Source organism: Thunnus thynnus, chromosome 16, assembly GCF_963924715.1.
Source record: "Thunnus thynnus chromosome 16, fThuThy2.1, whole genome shotgun sequence".
Lineage (NCBI taxonomy): Eukaryota > Metazoa > Chordata > Actinopteri > Scombriformes > Scombridae > Thunnus > Thunnus thynnus.
In genome coordinates, this window is record NC_089532.1 from 17,676,798 (window position 1) to 17,693,401 (window position 16,604).

General features: G+C 39.3%; 1 protein-coding gene and 2 long non-coding RNA genes across 6 annotated transcripts in view; 2 read left to right on the forward strand and 1 right to left on the reverse strand.

The window, feature by feature from the left end:
* Positions 1–6,307, forward strand: part of LOC137199947 (uncharacterized) — a 22,669-nt gene extending 16,362 nt beyond the window's left edge. For all 3 annotated transcript variants that reach the window (XR_010931885.1, XR_010931884.1, XR_010931886.1), the window contains 2 exons: positions 5,746–5,814; positions 6,221–6,307. This is a non-coding gene — a long non-coding RNA (uncharacterized lncRNA). The remainder of the gene's footprint in view (positions 1–5,745; positions 5,815–6,220) is intronic.
* Positions 1,071–10,689, reverse strand: LOC137199945 (homeobox protein OTX2). Of its 2 annotated transcripts, XM_067614596.1 has the most exons (4): positions 10,558–10,689; positions 8,133–8,340; positions 7,485–7,636; positions 1,071–6,838 (listed from the first exon to the last, which is right to left on the reverse strand). In XM_067614596.1, the coding sequence occupies exons 2-4, from the start codon at positions 8,227–8,229 to the stop codon at positions 6,215–6,217; spliced, it is 873 nt and encodes a 290-aa protein (XP_067470697.1). In that variant the 5' UTR covers positions 8,230–8,340; positions 10,558–10,689; the 3' UTR covers positions 1,071–6,214. The 2 variants fall into 2 exon arrangements, with proteins under 2 accessions (XP_067470697.1, XP_067470696.1); XM_067614595.1 differs by lacking the exon at positions 10,558–10,689 and having other exon boundaries at positions 8,133–10,540.
* Positions 6,389–15,805, forward strand: LOC137199946 (uncharacterized). Its single transcript, XR_010931883.1, has 5 exons — positions 6,389–6,472; positions 11,706–11,995; positions 12,691–12,829; positions 14,621–14,700; positions 15,192–15,805. It is a non-coding gene; the product is annotated as an uncharacterized lncRNA (long non-coding RNA).
* Positions 15,806–16,604: the final 799 nt, after the last annotated feature.

Genomic DNA, 16,604 nt, shown 5'->3' on the forward strand with positions numbered 1-16,604 from the left:
TTGTGATCAAAAGGTGTGTTTGAGGCCATTAACTATGGAGTTTGATCACGGCTTACATGTAATGTCAAAGGTCAGTTGTTCCCGCTATTTCCTCCCAATTTCAGTTGAAAGTAAGTATTAAGCCAGAAGTGAATATCAAAAGCTTACTATGTAAATGTTGTTAAATACCACTACTGAAGTTTATTGTGTGGTGTTATTGTCTCTGACTCACATTTGATGCTTAAAATACTCACTTTGCATCTTCTCAGCGGGATATCAAGTGGGGATATCCATCTCTAGCTCAGATGACATTCCCTGATATAATATATTGTACAGATTAAATCATGCAAGCATATTGTGAGTTGTACATTACCATTGCAGCAGCAGAAACAGTTGCTTTCCCTTCGTATATAGCAGTGTATATTCTGTATGATGGAAACCAACGTAACAGTAAAGAGAAGTAAGTGTCCTACCAAATGGTCTGTTTGAACAAGGACTTCCATTCATCATCAGTTAAGGGTGATTCAGCACGTTACTCTTTATCATGCCGCTGCGTGTGGGACATCATCATTGGGGCGATGCATAATCCACTATGAAAATATTTCCATTTGTCTCATAAGGAGATTTTTTTAATATTGTAGAATATGTGGACACCCACTTAATCCAAGGAGTTTGAAAGTATAATGCCACTAACATTTAACATTTTAATGTTTTTTTTACTAAAATGTGTCCATTATTTTAGTAGGGGTGGAGGTTAGTCTATGTTTAATATTTGCAACAATTAAAAAGGTTGATTTATACCGAGTGAATTGTCCCAATCTGTCCGAATAAAACATAAATTATTGAGCAAAAACATCCTTTTTAAATGGACAGCCTCTCCAGTTCTAACTAGGTGAGCTTTAACTAACTAGGTATTAACTGGGCCCATAAGCATAGTAATAATGTGTTTTTTAACATATGCTGAGATCTGGTAATCTTCTTATGGGTTTTGAGGGTTTTTTTCTGCCTCTGAATAGCTTAACAAAATATGCCTCAGTAATGGATGGTTGTATCCTCATCCATCGCCCTCCTCCCACCTACTATAACTTGAAATAGGCCATCAAGTGGCTAATGAACTGATAAGCCCTCTGTGTCCTGTGGGGCTTATGAACATCATAAGCCAAATGTTTAGGCATATTTGGTGAGACAGGTTTTTAAAGAGCACTAATGTAGGCAAAGGACTCTGCTGGAAAAAAAAAACAGTCCCTAAAAATATGCTTTCATGTGTTTTTTCTACAGGAAATACAGTCGTGGGACAGAAGCAGTAAATCACTGCAGGCTGTGAAGGAGGCAGTGAAATATTTTGAGTATTTTTGGGGGGGTTATCTTATAGGTTCTGCGATGCTTTCTGGTGTAAAAAGAATGTGTGGCCCTTTGCTTTATCAGACCTCCAGCTAGTCAAGCTGCTAGTATCATTATCAGTTTCAGATCTCTGCAAATCCATGGATTTGTGTGAGCAGTCTGAGAAATTAAAATAACATGCTTTTTACTGCGCTTACTTTAAATCTCTTTAGACTTCATTTTTTAAAACATCTAAATCTGTTATTATGTAGGCCATACAAAACCCTTTTAATATAATCTTTGACAAGATTATCAAATTCATTGATGATGTCACAAACTTAAATAATTTCAGAAAATGTCGACTAAGCCTGGATAAGCACTTTCAAGGGGATACTGCTGGATTAGCTTAAAGATATTATTTATTTTTGTTTTTTTTTTTTTTATTATTAGTTGTTGGCACATTTTTCACATCATTATCTTATTGCTTTAATTTTTTATTTTCATCACAATGTCTAGCAATAAATACACATGCATATATCAAACAGGCTATCAAACATGTAAGATCCAAAAGCAATCTAAATGACTTTAATTGAGAGCCATCAATTAATTTTTGCAATTTTAACAAACTGTCCCACATTCCTGGGCAGTTCTTTTTTTTTTTTTTAAATAATCTCTTTCCCTCTGTCTCCTTCTCAATAATGAGCTACTTTGCTTTGCTTTTTCATCACCAATACTTACATTTTATATTTTCATAGAAAGTTCCACAGAGTTCAGCAGCAAAAGTAGATTGTAGTTGAACTGGGATTACTTGGTTTGACGCCTCCATGCTGCAGGGAAAACCTTGAGGGAAACCTGCTCATGTAATATTCTCTTAATATGATCGCTTGTTCAACTTATTCACATGTCATTTTCATAACTAGACCACAGCCTCGGTAGACAATTCCCCCCCCCCCCCCCCCCTTCTTCCTGCAGTCTTTGCGGCCTGCAGTCAGCCCCTTTTAGCCGGCTTTTTACTCAACTTTGCACAGGCCGATGCTTTGCGTAGGATGACCGACCGGACAGCATCCAGACCAGGGGACGAGGGGCGCTGTGCAGCCCGCTGTTAGACAAAAAAACCAAGAGGGATTAATGCAGCGTCTGTTGGCCCCATATGCTCCTTAGCACTGCTTTGGTCTTGATTAAAAACTCATTGTATGTATGAAGTATTGTGGAGGCCGGATGTCTAATCCTCCTCTGACTTGTGCACTTTGAAGACACGAGGCTCCAAGGTTACAATAACAAGTGGGATGAGGCTTTTGTGTTTCAGCTGATAGTCTATTGGATGTATCAGTGAGCAATTCGTCTGTAAAGAGCCCCATTTCCCAAATTTAGTGTGTTATACATATATATATATATATATATATATATATATATATCAGGTATTTTTGTAATAATCTGTGGTAATATTCAGGGGGTCTCATACTGTTTACTTGTGAGGTTTTTATCCATATAGGAGTCACAGTGGATCTTTTTCTTGGACGTGTTATCATTATTATTATTATTATTATTATTATTATTTTGTTCAATCAGCCGCATTTATTCAGATAAACATGACAAACTCAAACTTTTGTCATGATTACTCCTCTTTTCAGTCATGTACTCCTGTATGATGTAACAAGGAGTTTTTCTACAGCTGACATTTGAAAGTGAGCCTGCAGTCTGAAAGCTTTTTTTTTTTTTTTTTTTTTTTTTTTAAACTTCAGCAGTCTGGATTGAGGAGTTGTTGACACTGAGAAGGAGACGCATCTCATGAATATTCAGGCCTCTGTTAGCCCGAGCCATTGTTTCCAAATTCAATTGTTTCATTGTTTATCGCCACAATGATAATGTACGTTTCTAAACTTGGCGTTGTGTTGCACTTTATTACCATAACGCTAAAATCGCGCCTGTATGATGAATTAATTGAGGCAGCAGTCAGGATCTGGAAATAAGAAGCTATATTTCTACTTCACCCTTGAATGTAAGTTATGCATGCAATGAAGTCCTTCAAAACTACACACACACACACACACACACACACACACACACACACACACACACACACACACACACCTATGTTCTGACCACGCAGGAGGAGGAATCAAAGTCGCTCTTCTTCTCTTTAACGCTTCGATTATTTCAAGCAACGCTTTTAATTAGTGCGCTCCTTTAGCGGAGACTCCAATGAAAGAGAGATTATTGGCAATGTCAAGGATGCTAATTGAATGTTGGACTTCTAACAATTAGCCCACTGCAGAGCCATGTCGACTCATTACAGATCCCACAGCCGCTCTGACTTTATTGTCTCTTGTAAGTTGATACTAACGTTGGACTTGAGAGTTGGAGTTACACAAGTAAATAAAAGCAAACCTCTCCTTTAATAGCAGCTGACTCCTCAGATTTATTTTTTTTTTTAGAAGCTATAACCTCTGCATTGCACTTCAGTGAAGTCAAGGTGCAACTTCATTACCGTCAGGAAAAAATCAATCATTTTAGAAGGATGATGTATGCAAATAAATAACTCATTCAATTTGTGCAGCATGTAGATGAAAAAGTTGAAACCCCATAGCAATCTCCAAGTATTTCAAAGTAATCAACACACTTTATAGCCGGTATGATAATATTGCAGGAATATTATGGTGAGTTTTCCTGAGTTCAGCTTCATAAATGCATCCCATAATGTTGCTTTCCTAACTAAAGTTTTAGTGCCGAGTCTGTGCAGATTAATCCTGTGGATGCCGTTTTTATTCATGACCAAGTATCATATTTAATGAACTGATGAGCTACAATGCCAACTATAAAAAATCATCAGCAGATGATTAAATCATTTTTGGTTAATTTTTATACTTTTTACTCTCATATTCCAATAATGAGTTAAAGCCTCACTATGCGTTTCTCCTTCCGGTGAATTATAAACCCGCACAACATGCAATTAAAACAGTTCTTCGATCAGTTTAATGAAGCATTGTTGCGTGTTTACATTATCCTTGTTAGATGAAATAGCAGGCTTCATATGAGAGCGCACATGTGGGGATCAGGCATGTTAAACCCTTGCGGTGGGCTTTGAATGGGACCACTGCTGCTCTGCGCCCCGGAGAAACCCCCGCCGGTAAAATATTGGGATTAACATCTCTTGGAGGCCGGGATTAAACACTGCTTTCTCCAGCCGCACACTCTCTTTGTTGGGACTATCTGAATTGAACTACCGGAAGGAAAAAAAAAACATTAATTCCACCACCTGAGCAGAGCTGGTGGATAAACTGTGACCCCCACACACATGTGTCCTTTTTTTTCCTTTAAAAGACCCCATCCTCTTATTTTTTTTAGTTTGAATTTTATATAATGAGCATCAGATAGAAAACAGATGATAAGACTGCAGTGTGATTTATTGATCATCTCAAATATCAATTGGAAGAACTAATGCTGCACGAGGACAGAGAGTTTGACAGATTATGATTATTACTCACGCTAATTATTGATTATATGATTAACACACATGCACTGCTGCTACTCTCCATTTGGAAACTCTTGTTCTCATTAAGTGTGGATTTCCTTCCTCTCATTCTCCCCCAAAAACGTTAAGATTATTTCATTATACGTCTAAAATATCCTCAGAAATATTTGTTTTTACGCTCTATTTTATTGAAAAATAATAATGTGACCTAATGATTTCGTTGCAAAATTATTTTTTAATACTTAATCAAATGATATGTTTAAGAAATTTCATGTAACTCAAACAAACAAAAGGAAAAAAAAGCACAAACCCGCAATTAATGTTGCACACACTGCCTGATTCACTTTGTTCATTCTCCATCCTCTCTCTCCAACACACACACACACACACACACACACACACACACACACACACGCACACACAGATCGTCTCTTGATGAGAGAGTAAGCTCACAGGACCTTTATTCATGTCTTTTCAGCGGTGAGGTCACACCATCTTTGGAGCCAGTAAAGGATCCACAATCACCGTGTGTTGAGATCAATGGAGGGGGGGGGGAGAGGGGGGGTGGGGGGGAGCAAGTGTGGAGCTCTCAGCAGCCGAGAGTCTTTTCCAGTATGGCTAACCCTTGATTATTACTACCATGTACTTGGAAAAGTCTCGTCTCTCTTTGTGATGCCCGGCAATTTAACCATTAGCATCTTTTTCGTTGTTCAAAAAAAGTTAGAAATCTATTAAAATCACAGCAGAGAGTCTGATGCGAGGGGGGCTCACAAATTGCATACAATACAACAGATCACAGTTTCGAAGGCTAGCACAGATAAAAAAAACACATATGTACCATTTATATAAGACACACACTGATTGTCTCTTAGAAACTACATATTGATTCCTTATAAACACTTTTTTTTTCTTAAATAAAGTAGTGCATCCATGTCCACACACCATCCTCATCAACGTGTCTCTCTGCCAAACAGGTCGGCAAAGTTGTGTAAGAAGCTTAAAGGAGGTCTGTCCATCCCGAGCACTTCACAAGAAGTTTGAACGTGAGTTTTGTTCTCGGATAAACATTAGTTCCGTGGCTGTGGGTGTTACTTTTTCTTTGAGAGTCCGCTCTGTGTCGTCCTCAACAGGTGTTTTTTACGCATAGAGGCACACACTGACAGACATGGACGAGGGGCTACAACCTGTGAATGAACGTGAGGGGGTGGGTGGAGGGGAAAGGGGGGGGGAGATCTCTTTGCCAGTGCTAAAATAAATTAAACCTCTCTTCTAGGAGGACCGAAGAGCCATCATGCCGAAACATACTCGAGGCCCCTGAGAGCCCTGCCTCACAGAGCACGGCTCACATTTTAACCAGTCTTGTGTGTTTTATTGAGGGATGGCAGCGCTGTGTCTGATGTGATCGTCACTGTTTGTGCACTTTTTAACAAGCGATTGCTCTGTTCACAGGACCTGAAATTTCCACGAGGAAGTTTGATCCTTATAATCCAAGCAATCGGCATTGAAGTTCAGCTTCCACGACGCCGCTTGGTCCTTATAATCCAAGCAGTCTGCTGTGGAGTTGAAGCCCAGGCCGGACGTCCCGTAGCCCTGGGTGGAGAGGGACGCCGGGGACTGGTTCAGATGGCTTGTGACCGCGTTTGTGCTCATCGGACTGAGAGTCGAGCCCGGGCCTGACAACTGGTGGTGCATGGGAGTGAGGTAAGAGCCGCAGTCCATGCCGCCGAAGTAGGATGTCGAGCCGGCGTAGCTCTGGCTGTACCCCGAGGCCTGGGTGTAGGTCATGGGATAGGACCTCTGCATGCAGGAGGAGGAGGTAGACAGCGGGTCTGAGAGCGGAGAGATGGACGCCGGGCTCCAGATGGACACTGGGGCGGTGGTGGTGGAGATGGCGGGGACTGTGGTGGTACTGGTGGGGGGCGTGAACTGGCCGCTGGCCCCGCTCTCTGAGCTCACTTCTCGGGTTGGGGAACTTTTCTTTTTGGCAGGTCGCACCTTGTTCTGGCCCCCGTTCTGCTGCTGCTGCTGCTGCTGGCGACACTTTGCCCGCCGGTTCTTAAACCAGACCTGGAAGAGTCACATAATTTCTCTGTATTATAACTTAATTACAACCCAGTATTCAAGATGTAGGCAAAGATAGAGCACAAACATATATTTTTCCACTACAAAAAATATAACTTTCATAATTGTCTTTCCTTTTTTTTAATAGAATGAGGTGAAAATATTAGACGACTCGTCTCACTCTTTTCCACTCTAAATCACAATTTTGATAGACTTTTTCTCAAACCAACTTATAATATTTTGGTACCAGTGGACTGATCCGTCTCATTTCATTTCCCCAAATCTCGAAACAGGAGTCTATCCTTAAGTGGAATTATCTCACCCCACTGGCAAGTTTTCCACTTGATTTAAGGAAGACAAAATAATAAGCTTTAGATATTCTGTCAGTCACGGGTTAAGATTAGTGTTTCGTGCAGTGCAGATATAAAATGTATTTTTAAAACATTTTAATTCGACGCCTTTTTATTTTCCACATTGTTAAATCTGGATAATAGCTTGTAAATGATCAAGAATTAGTCATTATGCCGTCATTTCCACTTTTGCTTTGACGTTTTTTTCAAATAAATGATGGTACAGTCCAGTAATTTTTTTCATACCTAAAATATTCATATTTAACCATTTTCAAAAAAGGCAGGTGCTCTGGTCAACTCACCTGTACACGGGACTCAGGTAGATTGATTTTCAGCGCCACCTCTTCGCGCATGAATATGTCCGGATACCGAGTTTTGGCGAACAACGCCTCCAAAACGTCGAGCTGAGCGCGCGTAAAAGTAGTCCTCTCTCGCCTTTGCTTCCGTGGCGTTGCTGCAAGTATAAAGGGAAATGTAAATTAAATAAAATATGTTGGTATATATATTTGAAAAAAAAAAAAAAACTTAAAAATCAAATACAGAAATTTAACTTAGAGAATATTGTTTGCGTAATTACGCACGAGTCTTGGGAGATGTAGACGTCGGTGTTAAATTGAAGCATTTACATATTTTATAGTCTAATGAGCCCAGACTAAATGCAGATCTCCCATAGCGAGAAAATCTAACAAATTTGCCAATAATTTATTCAGAAGCCACATAAAAAATTAAATCACATAAGAGCAGACTCAGAGGAATTGTGTGCGTCTGCGCAAGAAGTTGGGTAACGTGTCGTTTAATTTGTTATATAGTATCGTGTTATATATTATTATCATTAGTGGGTTTGGTTGGTAGTTGATGTTTACACAGGATCATCCCACCCGTTTACCTATTAGCCTCAAGCCATTAATGTTCTGTCATTACTCTTCATTCTTCAAAAAGTTTAAACCCACCTGGATAGCCCACTGATGGATGCAAAAGGTCCATTCCGGAAGTAGTTAAGCTCAAGCCATTGACTGTGTAAGGTGGTTGCTTTAGATACGACATCATGCTAATGTTTGTCTGTGGGCTGAAGTTGGAGAAAATTTTGAAAATGGATGGAGCTCCCGAGGTATACTTGGTGTCCTCTTTTCGCAGCGTGGTCCGTGTTATACCGGGCACCTGTTCCAAAACACGAGAAGAAGAGAAGAACATCGATGAAGAGATATTAGGTCCGTTTGCATTGCCGCTGTCGTGAAATGAGCCCTCTCCAAAACGCACGGCGCTCTTCAAAAAGCACCAACCACATCTCCAGCTGTCCTCATCTCGACAAGCCCCCCCACTCCCTCCCACACACACACACACACACACACACACACACACACACACACACACACACAAAGCAATACACTGGTAGGCTGCTATAATTGCAACAAGTCACTTGAAAGTTATTTTTTTGTCACTGGTTCCTGTAGTACAATTAAATAAATACGTGTACCTTTAACTGTCATGTGCTCTTTAAGATAAAATATGAATACAACCTTTACCAAAGTGTTTACTCAGTTTTTATACTTCATGTATTTGTCTCTCTAGTTTAATGTAAAGTTTTGTCTATAAATGAAAGAAGAAATTTACCTGATGTTACTGAAACATGTGAATTCACATATCCATCCTATTTAATAATCAGAATAATCATCTTTCAGACCTAATTATTTGTAAATGTTTGGCCCTGTTTAAGAAACCCTAAATAAAAAATCTTTCTACATGATTGGCATGAATTTTCAAGGCAATTTAGAGTGAAAATTATTCATATTTTTAACTTAAAAACACGATCTTATTTTACGCAGAGAAGACTTAATTCAATAAAAAAAAAAGGGACGTGCTTTTGAACACGTGACTGTCCTTGCAGTACTTTAATCAGAAATAAACCTGCTCTGTGATGTTGATTGGTAAATGCGTGATTGCTGTCACTTCAACTTCAGTGACCCTCACCCGTTATCCCCACTGTGCGTCTTGATTAGTTGCATTTTTTCCCCTTCAATATCCAACGGTTTTAACCCCCTCATCCCAATCTGTCACACTTAAAACAGATCCGTCTACCAGTTGCACACACCCGCTCAATAATAATTACCCTGTCCGAGAATTAATTACGATAAATGTTTTGTTTTTTTTTCCTGTTGATGAATTAACGAGATAATCCGAGTGGCATCTAACTGGAGCTGCAGTTTGCTGTGATTACAGTTTAAAGTGCTCCAGGCTCCTAAAAATGATGCAGCAAATCAAACACGGCATTTGACTTTTATATTAACTCCACGTTTACGTTTTGCAGTCTTTATTTATTTAGTCTGATGAGAATAATCCTCAGCACTTTGTAGAGAGAAAAAAAAAATGAAACTGTTCATTAATTATTATAAATGTTCAATTAATGGAGCTAAACTCCCGATTTAGACGCATAAATACAATCTGTCACCAGAGCCTCAAAAATCATAAGTGTGACATATTAAATGTGACGTGTTGGTTTATTGTCCTCTAAATTATAGCCAGCACAGAGACAAGGCCCCGAAACATTTTTCGATAGCATAGCAGGCCTAATATTTTCTTCTTCCCCTTCAGCGCAGGTGTCACTTTTACGCATCCACATTTATCCCCTTTTGTTGCATTAAATCGTCTCCAAATTCCTGCTGAGGAGAAAGCTGTGTGGCATAAATGAGGGTTTATTTTAAACTGAAACTTCACTCAGTGAATATGGACTCGGTGCCCTCGGTTGGCAGTACTGGATTCACTCAGTGAGAGTGTGAAACTGAGCTGCAGGAAACATTTAATTATGACGAAAATTACCTGTTATATCCGAAAAGCTCAAATCTGTCTTTGTTTTCTTTATTTTCTCTATTTGAGCCAATGATAATGTAACTTAAATCAATTGGCACTGCTGATCGGATGCTCTGTGTGCACTCTACGTGCATTTCTCGCCAAGATTTACGTCAATCTACAAGAGTTTGGTGACTTATTGTCTCTGTATTCTCCAAAAATAAAAAAAATTAAAAAATTAAAAGAACAGACGGACTGATTAGAAAAGGTTTTAGCTTCATCTTCAGTGTGATGCCACTAAACAGTCTGCACCGTTCACACTGGCATTTCTTTGAGTATGTTCATGGCTTTTATTTTAGCAGCAGGAACATAGTTGAAACGCTTTATTTTCTCTTTTGGAGAAAATTATCTTGTAAACTTTGAAATGTGGTTTAATTGCAGGTGTGATTTCCACAGGCTTCCAAATTTTGACCGCGATTCTTAATTTCGATATAGGGTAGTAGTAGCAGTAATAATGACAATAATAATAATAACAATTATAACAGTAATAATAATAATTATTTGTATTATTATAATAAAGGTAAAACGTACCCTGTTATTGGCGAGTGGAAAGTTCTTTGTCTGCTTGGTTTCCTCCAGGAGAAATAATTAAACTCTGTGCGGATCAACGACGTCCTGGTCGATAAAAATACACAAAACCAACCAAAAGCAGAAGCAGAAGCAGTCGTCGTCAGTGGCGGAACAACAGTGCGGGTAAAAGTTAAAGGTTGAGCGGCTGCATCAGGTTTGGAAGCGGTGCGGCAGCGGCGGAGTGATGCAGGAGGAGGCTGCATGAACGCCTTTAGGATTTGTTGGTGTGTTGTGAGTGAAGTGGTTTGAGTTGGATTTTGTACAAACTGCCAGCCAATAGGAGCCGCAGGACTGAGCTGAGGTCTGTCTCTGTCTCCGTCTCTCACACTGGTGGGGAGGATTTTTTTTCCCCCGTTTTTTTTTTTTTCTTTTTTTTTTTTTTTTCTGGGAAACAAATGTCTCCAGCTACTTTTTTGACGCACGGTCCTCAGCCAATGGCAGCGAGAGGGCGACTGACAACATCCCCGTCCCACCGCAGAGAGGGGACGTTAATGATAAATAAACGCACGTCTGCCGGTGGGTCATGAGGAGTGGAGTTTAAATCGAGGAAAAGTCAGTTTACTCACATTTTTTTAATATTTTATATTAGACATCGCTGTTATCCAATGGAGGTATTAAACTGAGAGAAGTTATATAAAGGCTGGCTGTGTGAGGACGGTCGCAAATAAAGAGATATCTAAAATAAAATGTATTTACAATATATTACTGGTGGGAATACACACTCATACTTCGAAAATACCCTCCAGTGCATCACTTCTCTTCATTGAGGTCGTCTTAAAAACCACCCCGAATTTTTATTTCTAATCTTAAAAAGTTGCAGACAATCGAGCAATAATAACGCATCTTAGCACTGAATCGCACACTTCATGATACATCATAACGCAAATGTGAGTGTAACTAATACTAATTCTAGCTCCTATTTTGAGAAAAAGATTTAAAACAGGAAGGAAAAAAAATAAATCTGTGACAAAAAAGAGAGGAGGTAAAAAAAAAAAAAAAAAAAATCGCCAGGGCACTCCATGTGAAGGCTGCACCGTCCTCTCACATTCCAGCGCGTCGCAAAAAAAGGGGATTTAGAGAGACTTATTTCCTTAAAACTGTCCTCCCAGCCACAGAGCCAGCCAGTCTGCTCCCATCAGCCTGATACAGGCCCGCACCAAAAAATCACCCAGAATATTTACAGAGGAATTCCCACCGAGAGGCACCGAGCAGCCGGCGGACTCTTTACTGGCACACCGGACCTGCAGTGTGCAAACACCCAGAGATGAGGATGAATGAATGGAGGAAAAAAAAAAAAAAAGGTTGATACAGGCCGGGGCTGCAGTTGACGACAAGGCACTTATTGGTGTCAGCAAGAGGAAGATGTGAAAGAAGATGAAAGACAGCTCTTTATATGAAGGTAGGCCTATTTTATTTTCAATTTTATTTAGAAGACAACACATTTTTACAGGTTTTCTGTTGTGTTGTAACATTTTAATAGCTTGTATTAATAATAACAAGGATGCTGATAATAATATTAATAATGATGATGATAATAACAATAATAATAGTTATTAAAAATATATATTTGTAGTCCTTTTGAAGGCTGTAGTGTAAGATTCATCCCCTGTCACATTTACTGGAGGACCTACAAGCTGCAAGGGACAAATAAGCCTCGTCTACGTCACTTGAATTTTGAACCTGCGTGCCCATCTCAAAATAATATGCCGAGGGTTTTTGTCACGGCTTGGTAAATGTATCATCTTAAGAGGCTTTGTGGAACACCTACACACACTCTCACACACACACACACACTCACACACACACGCACAAACACACACACACACACTGACACATACGCACACACACACACATACTGCGCGCTTGCACGGACACACCCGCTCACTTCAAACAGATTGGAATATTGATTTAGATTTATAAACACAGGCAGACCGTGGGTTTTATGAATCGTCGTTTTGCCTCTCTCTGTGGCTCGTGCGGAAGGCCAGAGTCAAAGGTGCAGCGGCAGCCTGACGAGGGCTCACACTCACTGACACACAGGCACACATATATATATATCAACTTCACAAACTCAGTAACATCTCTTTTTGACAGATTTCGATCAGAGGAAGCGGCTGTATGGATCATAACCCTGGATTTCTATCAACAACCGAGCAGAGATCTCATCTCAGCTGAGAAAAAAGTTTTGCTGCGAGTTTGCCTGTTTGGAGGAATGGAGCTGCAACACCTTCAGGTATCCTGTTTTTTTTATTTTCTATAGTTTATTTATGTTTTTACACACCTAATCAAATGAAAAAGTGGAATAAATTTAAAATGATCTTCCCTTTTTTCATGTTGATTTAAATCATTCTGAAATAAATTCATGTCACATATGGATCAGCTTTAAATGGGTGAGAGGAGCAGGTCATGATAATGGAGTTTAAAATATGTTGCTGTTTGCTTTTTTGTGCATCACAAAGATCACAGTTTAGCCTTCTCATATTTGTGGCTGTGACCAGACTCTTTGCAAAAAAATATATATATATTTAGCTCAGAATAAAGTTCATCCTTAAAATAAATACTCCTCCTAAAAGACCTGCAGCTGTATAAAAATATTTGATATAATTTTACTTTCACGTCGGGCCTAAGACTGACTTGAATTGTCTCAAAAGGCGATTGAAGAATAATCAGCTTGCAGGTAGAAACTACATCCCATAAAATATGTGAATGCTTCCTCATGTTTTTGCAGCTGCATGATAATGCATCCTAACGCGAGACTTTTTTTTTTTTTTTTTTTTTTTTTTTAAATGCTGCGTGGAAAATCATGACGTCTGGCGCTGTTATCTGATGGATCTCACCGTTTAAATTGCTAAATAATTTATTAAATTGTAAAGCCAGGCCCTCCGCAGGGACTTTGTATCTTAAAAGGACGTTTAAAGGGAGAAGGAGTTAAACGCCTCTGGCGAGCAGCGCTCCCACTGACTCCCGGCTAATTGACGACGACGGCTTTTATCTCCGCCTCTGCTACACTCAACCTGAGGGTGAGGATTTCACCAGGCCTGCTCCAACCTGTGATTTCCACCATTTAATGCGTATCCTGTACGTCTTTTCAAAGAAAGTGCACAGGCCTAGATGTTTGACCCCTTGTATGATAGCCTTGAAAGGAAAATCGTGTTTTAAGATTGGATAATTAATGGGCAGGCAGCCCCTCGTTTTCTCCCCCTGTGCACTTTATCCAGGCAGTTAAAAGAAAACAATCAATACATTATAGAATGAATAAATGTATGATTTTAAAAATTAAATAGAACAAATAAAACAGCATTTATATATTGGCTCGCAGATGTTGTTTGTGGGGAATCTGAATTGAAGCAGCATTTATTTACCACACACACCATACATACATCTAACTGTGCAGGCAGCTTTTCCTCTCCTCTGCCTCCTTCCCTCCTTGTTTGATATTCGCATGGCTGAGTATGAGGAATGTGTTGGTGGAATTCATTCTGAGCTTAAAAAGGAGACAGAAAAAAAGGAATAAAATCCAATGAAGCCAGTTTATATAGAGAAATTCTGATAATCTGTAATGTTAAGAAAAGCTTTTCCCTCTGCATGTAAAGTGAACTAACTTCTTTTTGCCTTTTTGCAAGAAAACAACTTGAAGAATTGATCATTTAGCATTGCTTTAGTTAGCTTTGTTAATCTTTTTTTCTTCTCTTTTTTCACTGTTATTATTAATCCTCCAAATATGAGATAATTTAAGACCTTTACACTTTCACATTTTAAACTTAGTTTGCAGAATCTCATATTTCCAGTTGTTATTTTGACAGGAAAATTTAAACCTTCATACAAATTTAGTAAAATATTTGTTATTTTATTTAGGTTCATGTGTGTGTACAGATTTACATGAAGCTGATAAAATGACTGAGGTTACCATCCTTTATTTATTGTGGATAGATGTGTGTGTTTATGTTTGGTGGTGAGTGTGTGTGGGAGAGACAGAGAGAGAGATGAGCTCAAGTAGGATAATCACAAGCTGTATTTTAATTAGCCCGGCAGGTTTGATGGATACGTTGCCGCTGCTGCCGCCGCTGCTGCTGCTGTTGCTGCTGCTGCTGCTTTGCAAAAAAGGTGCACCGTGTAGTGAGCGAGATGTCTAAACAGAGGGCTTTCCCCACGCTGTTCCCTTATCACAAAGGAGCTAAATCTTTGTGTAATGTAACATGTAACTGACCCCAGAGGTCATCAAAACACATTCAGAGTCCTCCCCAGGGATTAAAGGGGGAGAAACCCCATTCAGTGTCAGTTTGGGAAGAGTTTAGTGACTCAGAAGCAGCCACACTGATTCACAAAGCAACTCTGGATTTTATCTCTAATTATTAACATTGTTACAAATGCATACAGCTTAAAAAAAATAGCCTCTTTTTTACTTTTATAATGAAAAAGGTGTACTGATCAAGAAATCATGTGGTTTACAGATTTCTCTGTTATTTCAAATGTGGTGGCTCCATAATGCTGTGTGGCTGCATGTATGTGTGTGTGTGTTTGCCAAGTTTGCCTTTTCCATTAATATGACATGCCTTTTAATTAGTGCCATAATTGTTTGTGTTGTGTTTGCGCAGGAGTTCGCCGACAAACAAACGGATGCAATTAAACACACTCGCCTTCAGATCATCAATGAGGAGGCAAAGTCAAGACTGGTGGAAAAACCGACAAGGACAAATATAAGGCGGGAGGAAGTGTGCGTGTGTCCTGCTGCCTCAAGGTTAACACTGACTGAATGACTGGATGCTTTCTACTTCTTCCACAAAGACACGTCGCTAGATGCTTTTTTTTTTCACAACTTGATATAACTCTCAATTCATGTTATATTTTGGCATATGTGCTGAAGAATTTAACAAAGTTTATTTATGATCGTATTTATGTTTCATCTCTGTCTCCGCACTGTCTTGAAAGTAATTAAAAATGAATTTGCAAATACAGACGTCTATGCTGATATCACTGTCAAACCTCCACCCTGCTCTCCTTCTTTCACTCTCCACCTAGCCGTCAGTAGGCTTCCTCTCTGTGTGCTGAGGTGTCTGCATGGCGTGGTAAAACCTGCCCTGCAGACCGGACCTCTCAAGTCTTCAAAGGAGGAAGAACTCAATGTGGGGGATTTGTTCAGGCTTATTTGGTAACCTAGGATTTGAATTGGATTCTGGGAGGCATTCATAACACATTTGAAAATGTTACATTGTGCGATTTTGTGTGTAATCCCCATAATAAATTTTAGAAATGGTCACAGCACTTGCACAACTGTGACTATTTATGATTTATCAAATGGTTTTCTTGTCTTGCCTCTCGGGGGCTGAGGTGAGTGTTGCTGGTGGGAAACGGGACAATCTCAGCCGTTTTGGAGAGCCGGTGAAGAGTTGATGCTTCTGTTTTAACCTTTCTCTCAACACTGTTTTGTTTATTTGACCTGAATATATGATAGGGTCAGCCACCATGCTTCCAGAGGGATTCTCTCAGACCCCCCAACAGCACTGGAGCATTACAACCTCTAGTGGATTAAACCTCCCTGAGAGGAGGGTTAGAGTACATGCACAAACTCTCTCTCTCTCTCTCTCTCTCACACACACACACACATATTGTAGGTATAGTTTCCTAAATTCAAAGCATAGTGATAGATTAATAAAGCTCTATTCTTTTCTCCATCAAGGGTTGTAAAGTGCTCCATACTTTGCATCAATACAGTTAAGTATCAAACTGTGTGACTACATAATTTTATCCGTGTTACAAAGTATCCTAAATGATATGCAACTAAGTGTTATGTTTTTAGACATATAAAAATATTCTGCTTAAAATAATTATTTCTGTCTAAAAGTTAAATTACCTCATTAAAAATTACATCTACTCATTCTCCCTCATTGACAAAAATCCTGAATCTATAAAAGCGCAAACATTTTTCATTTTGAAGGTTTAACTATAAGACACGAAATGTCTCCTACTTGACAAAAAAGTCAGTGCACTGGAGGCTTCAGGTTTCAGCA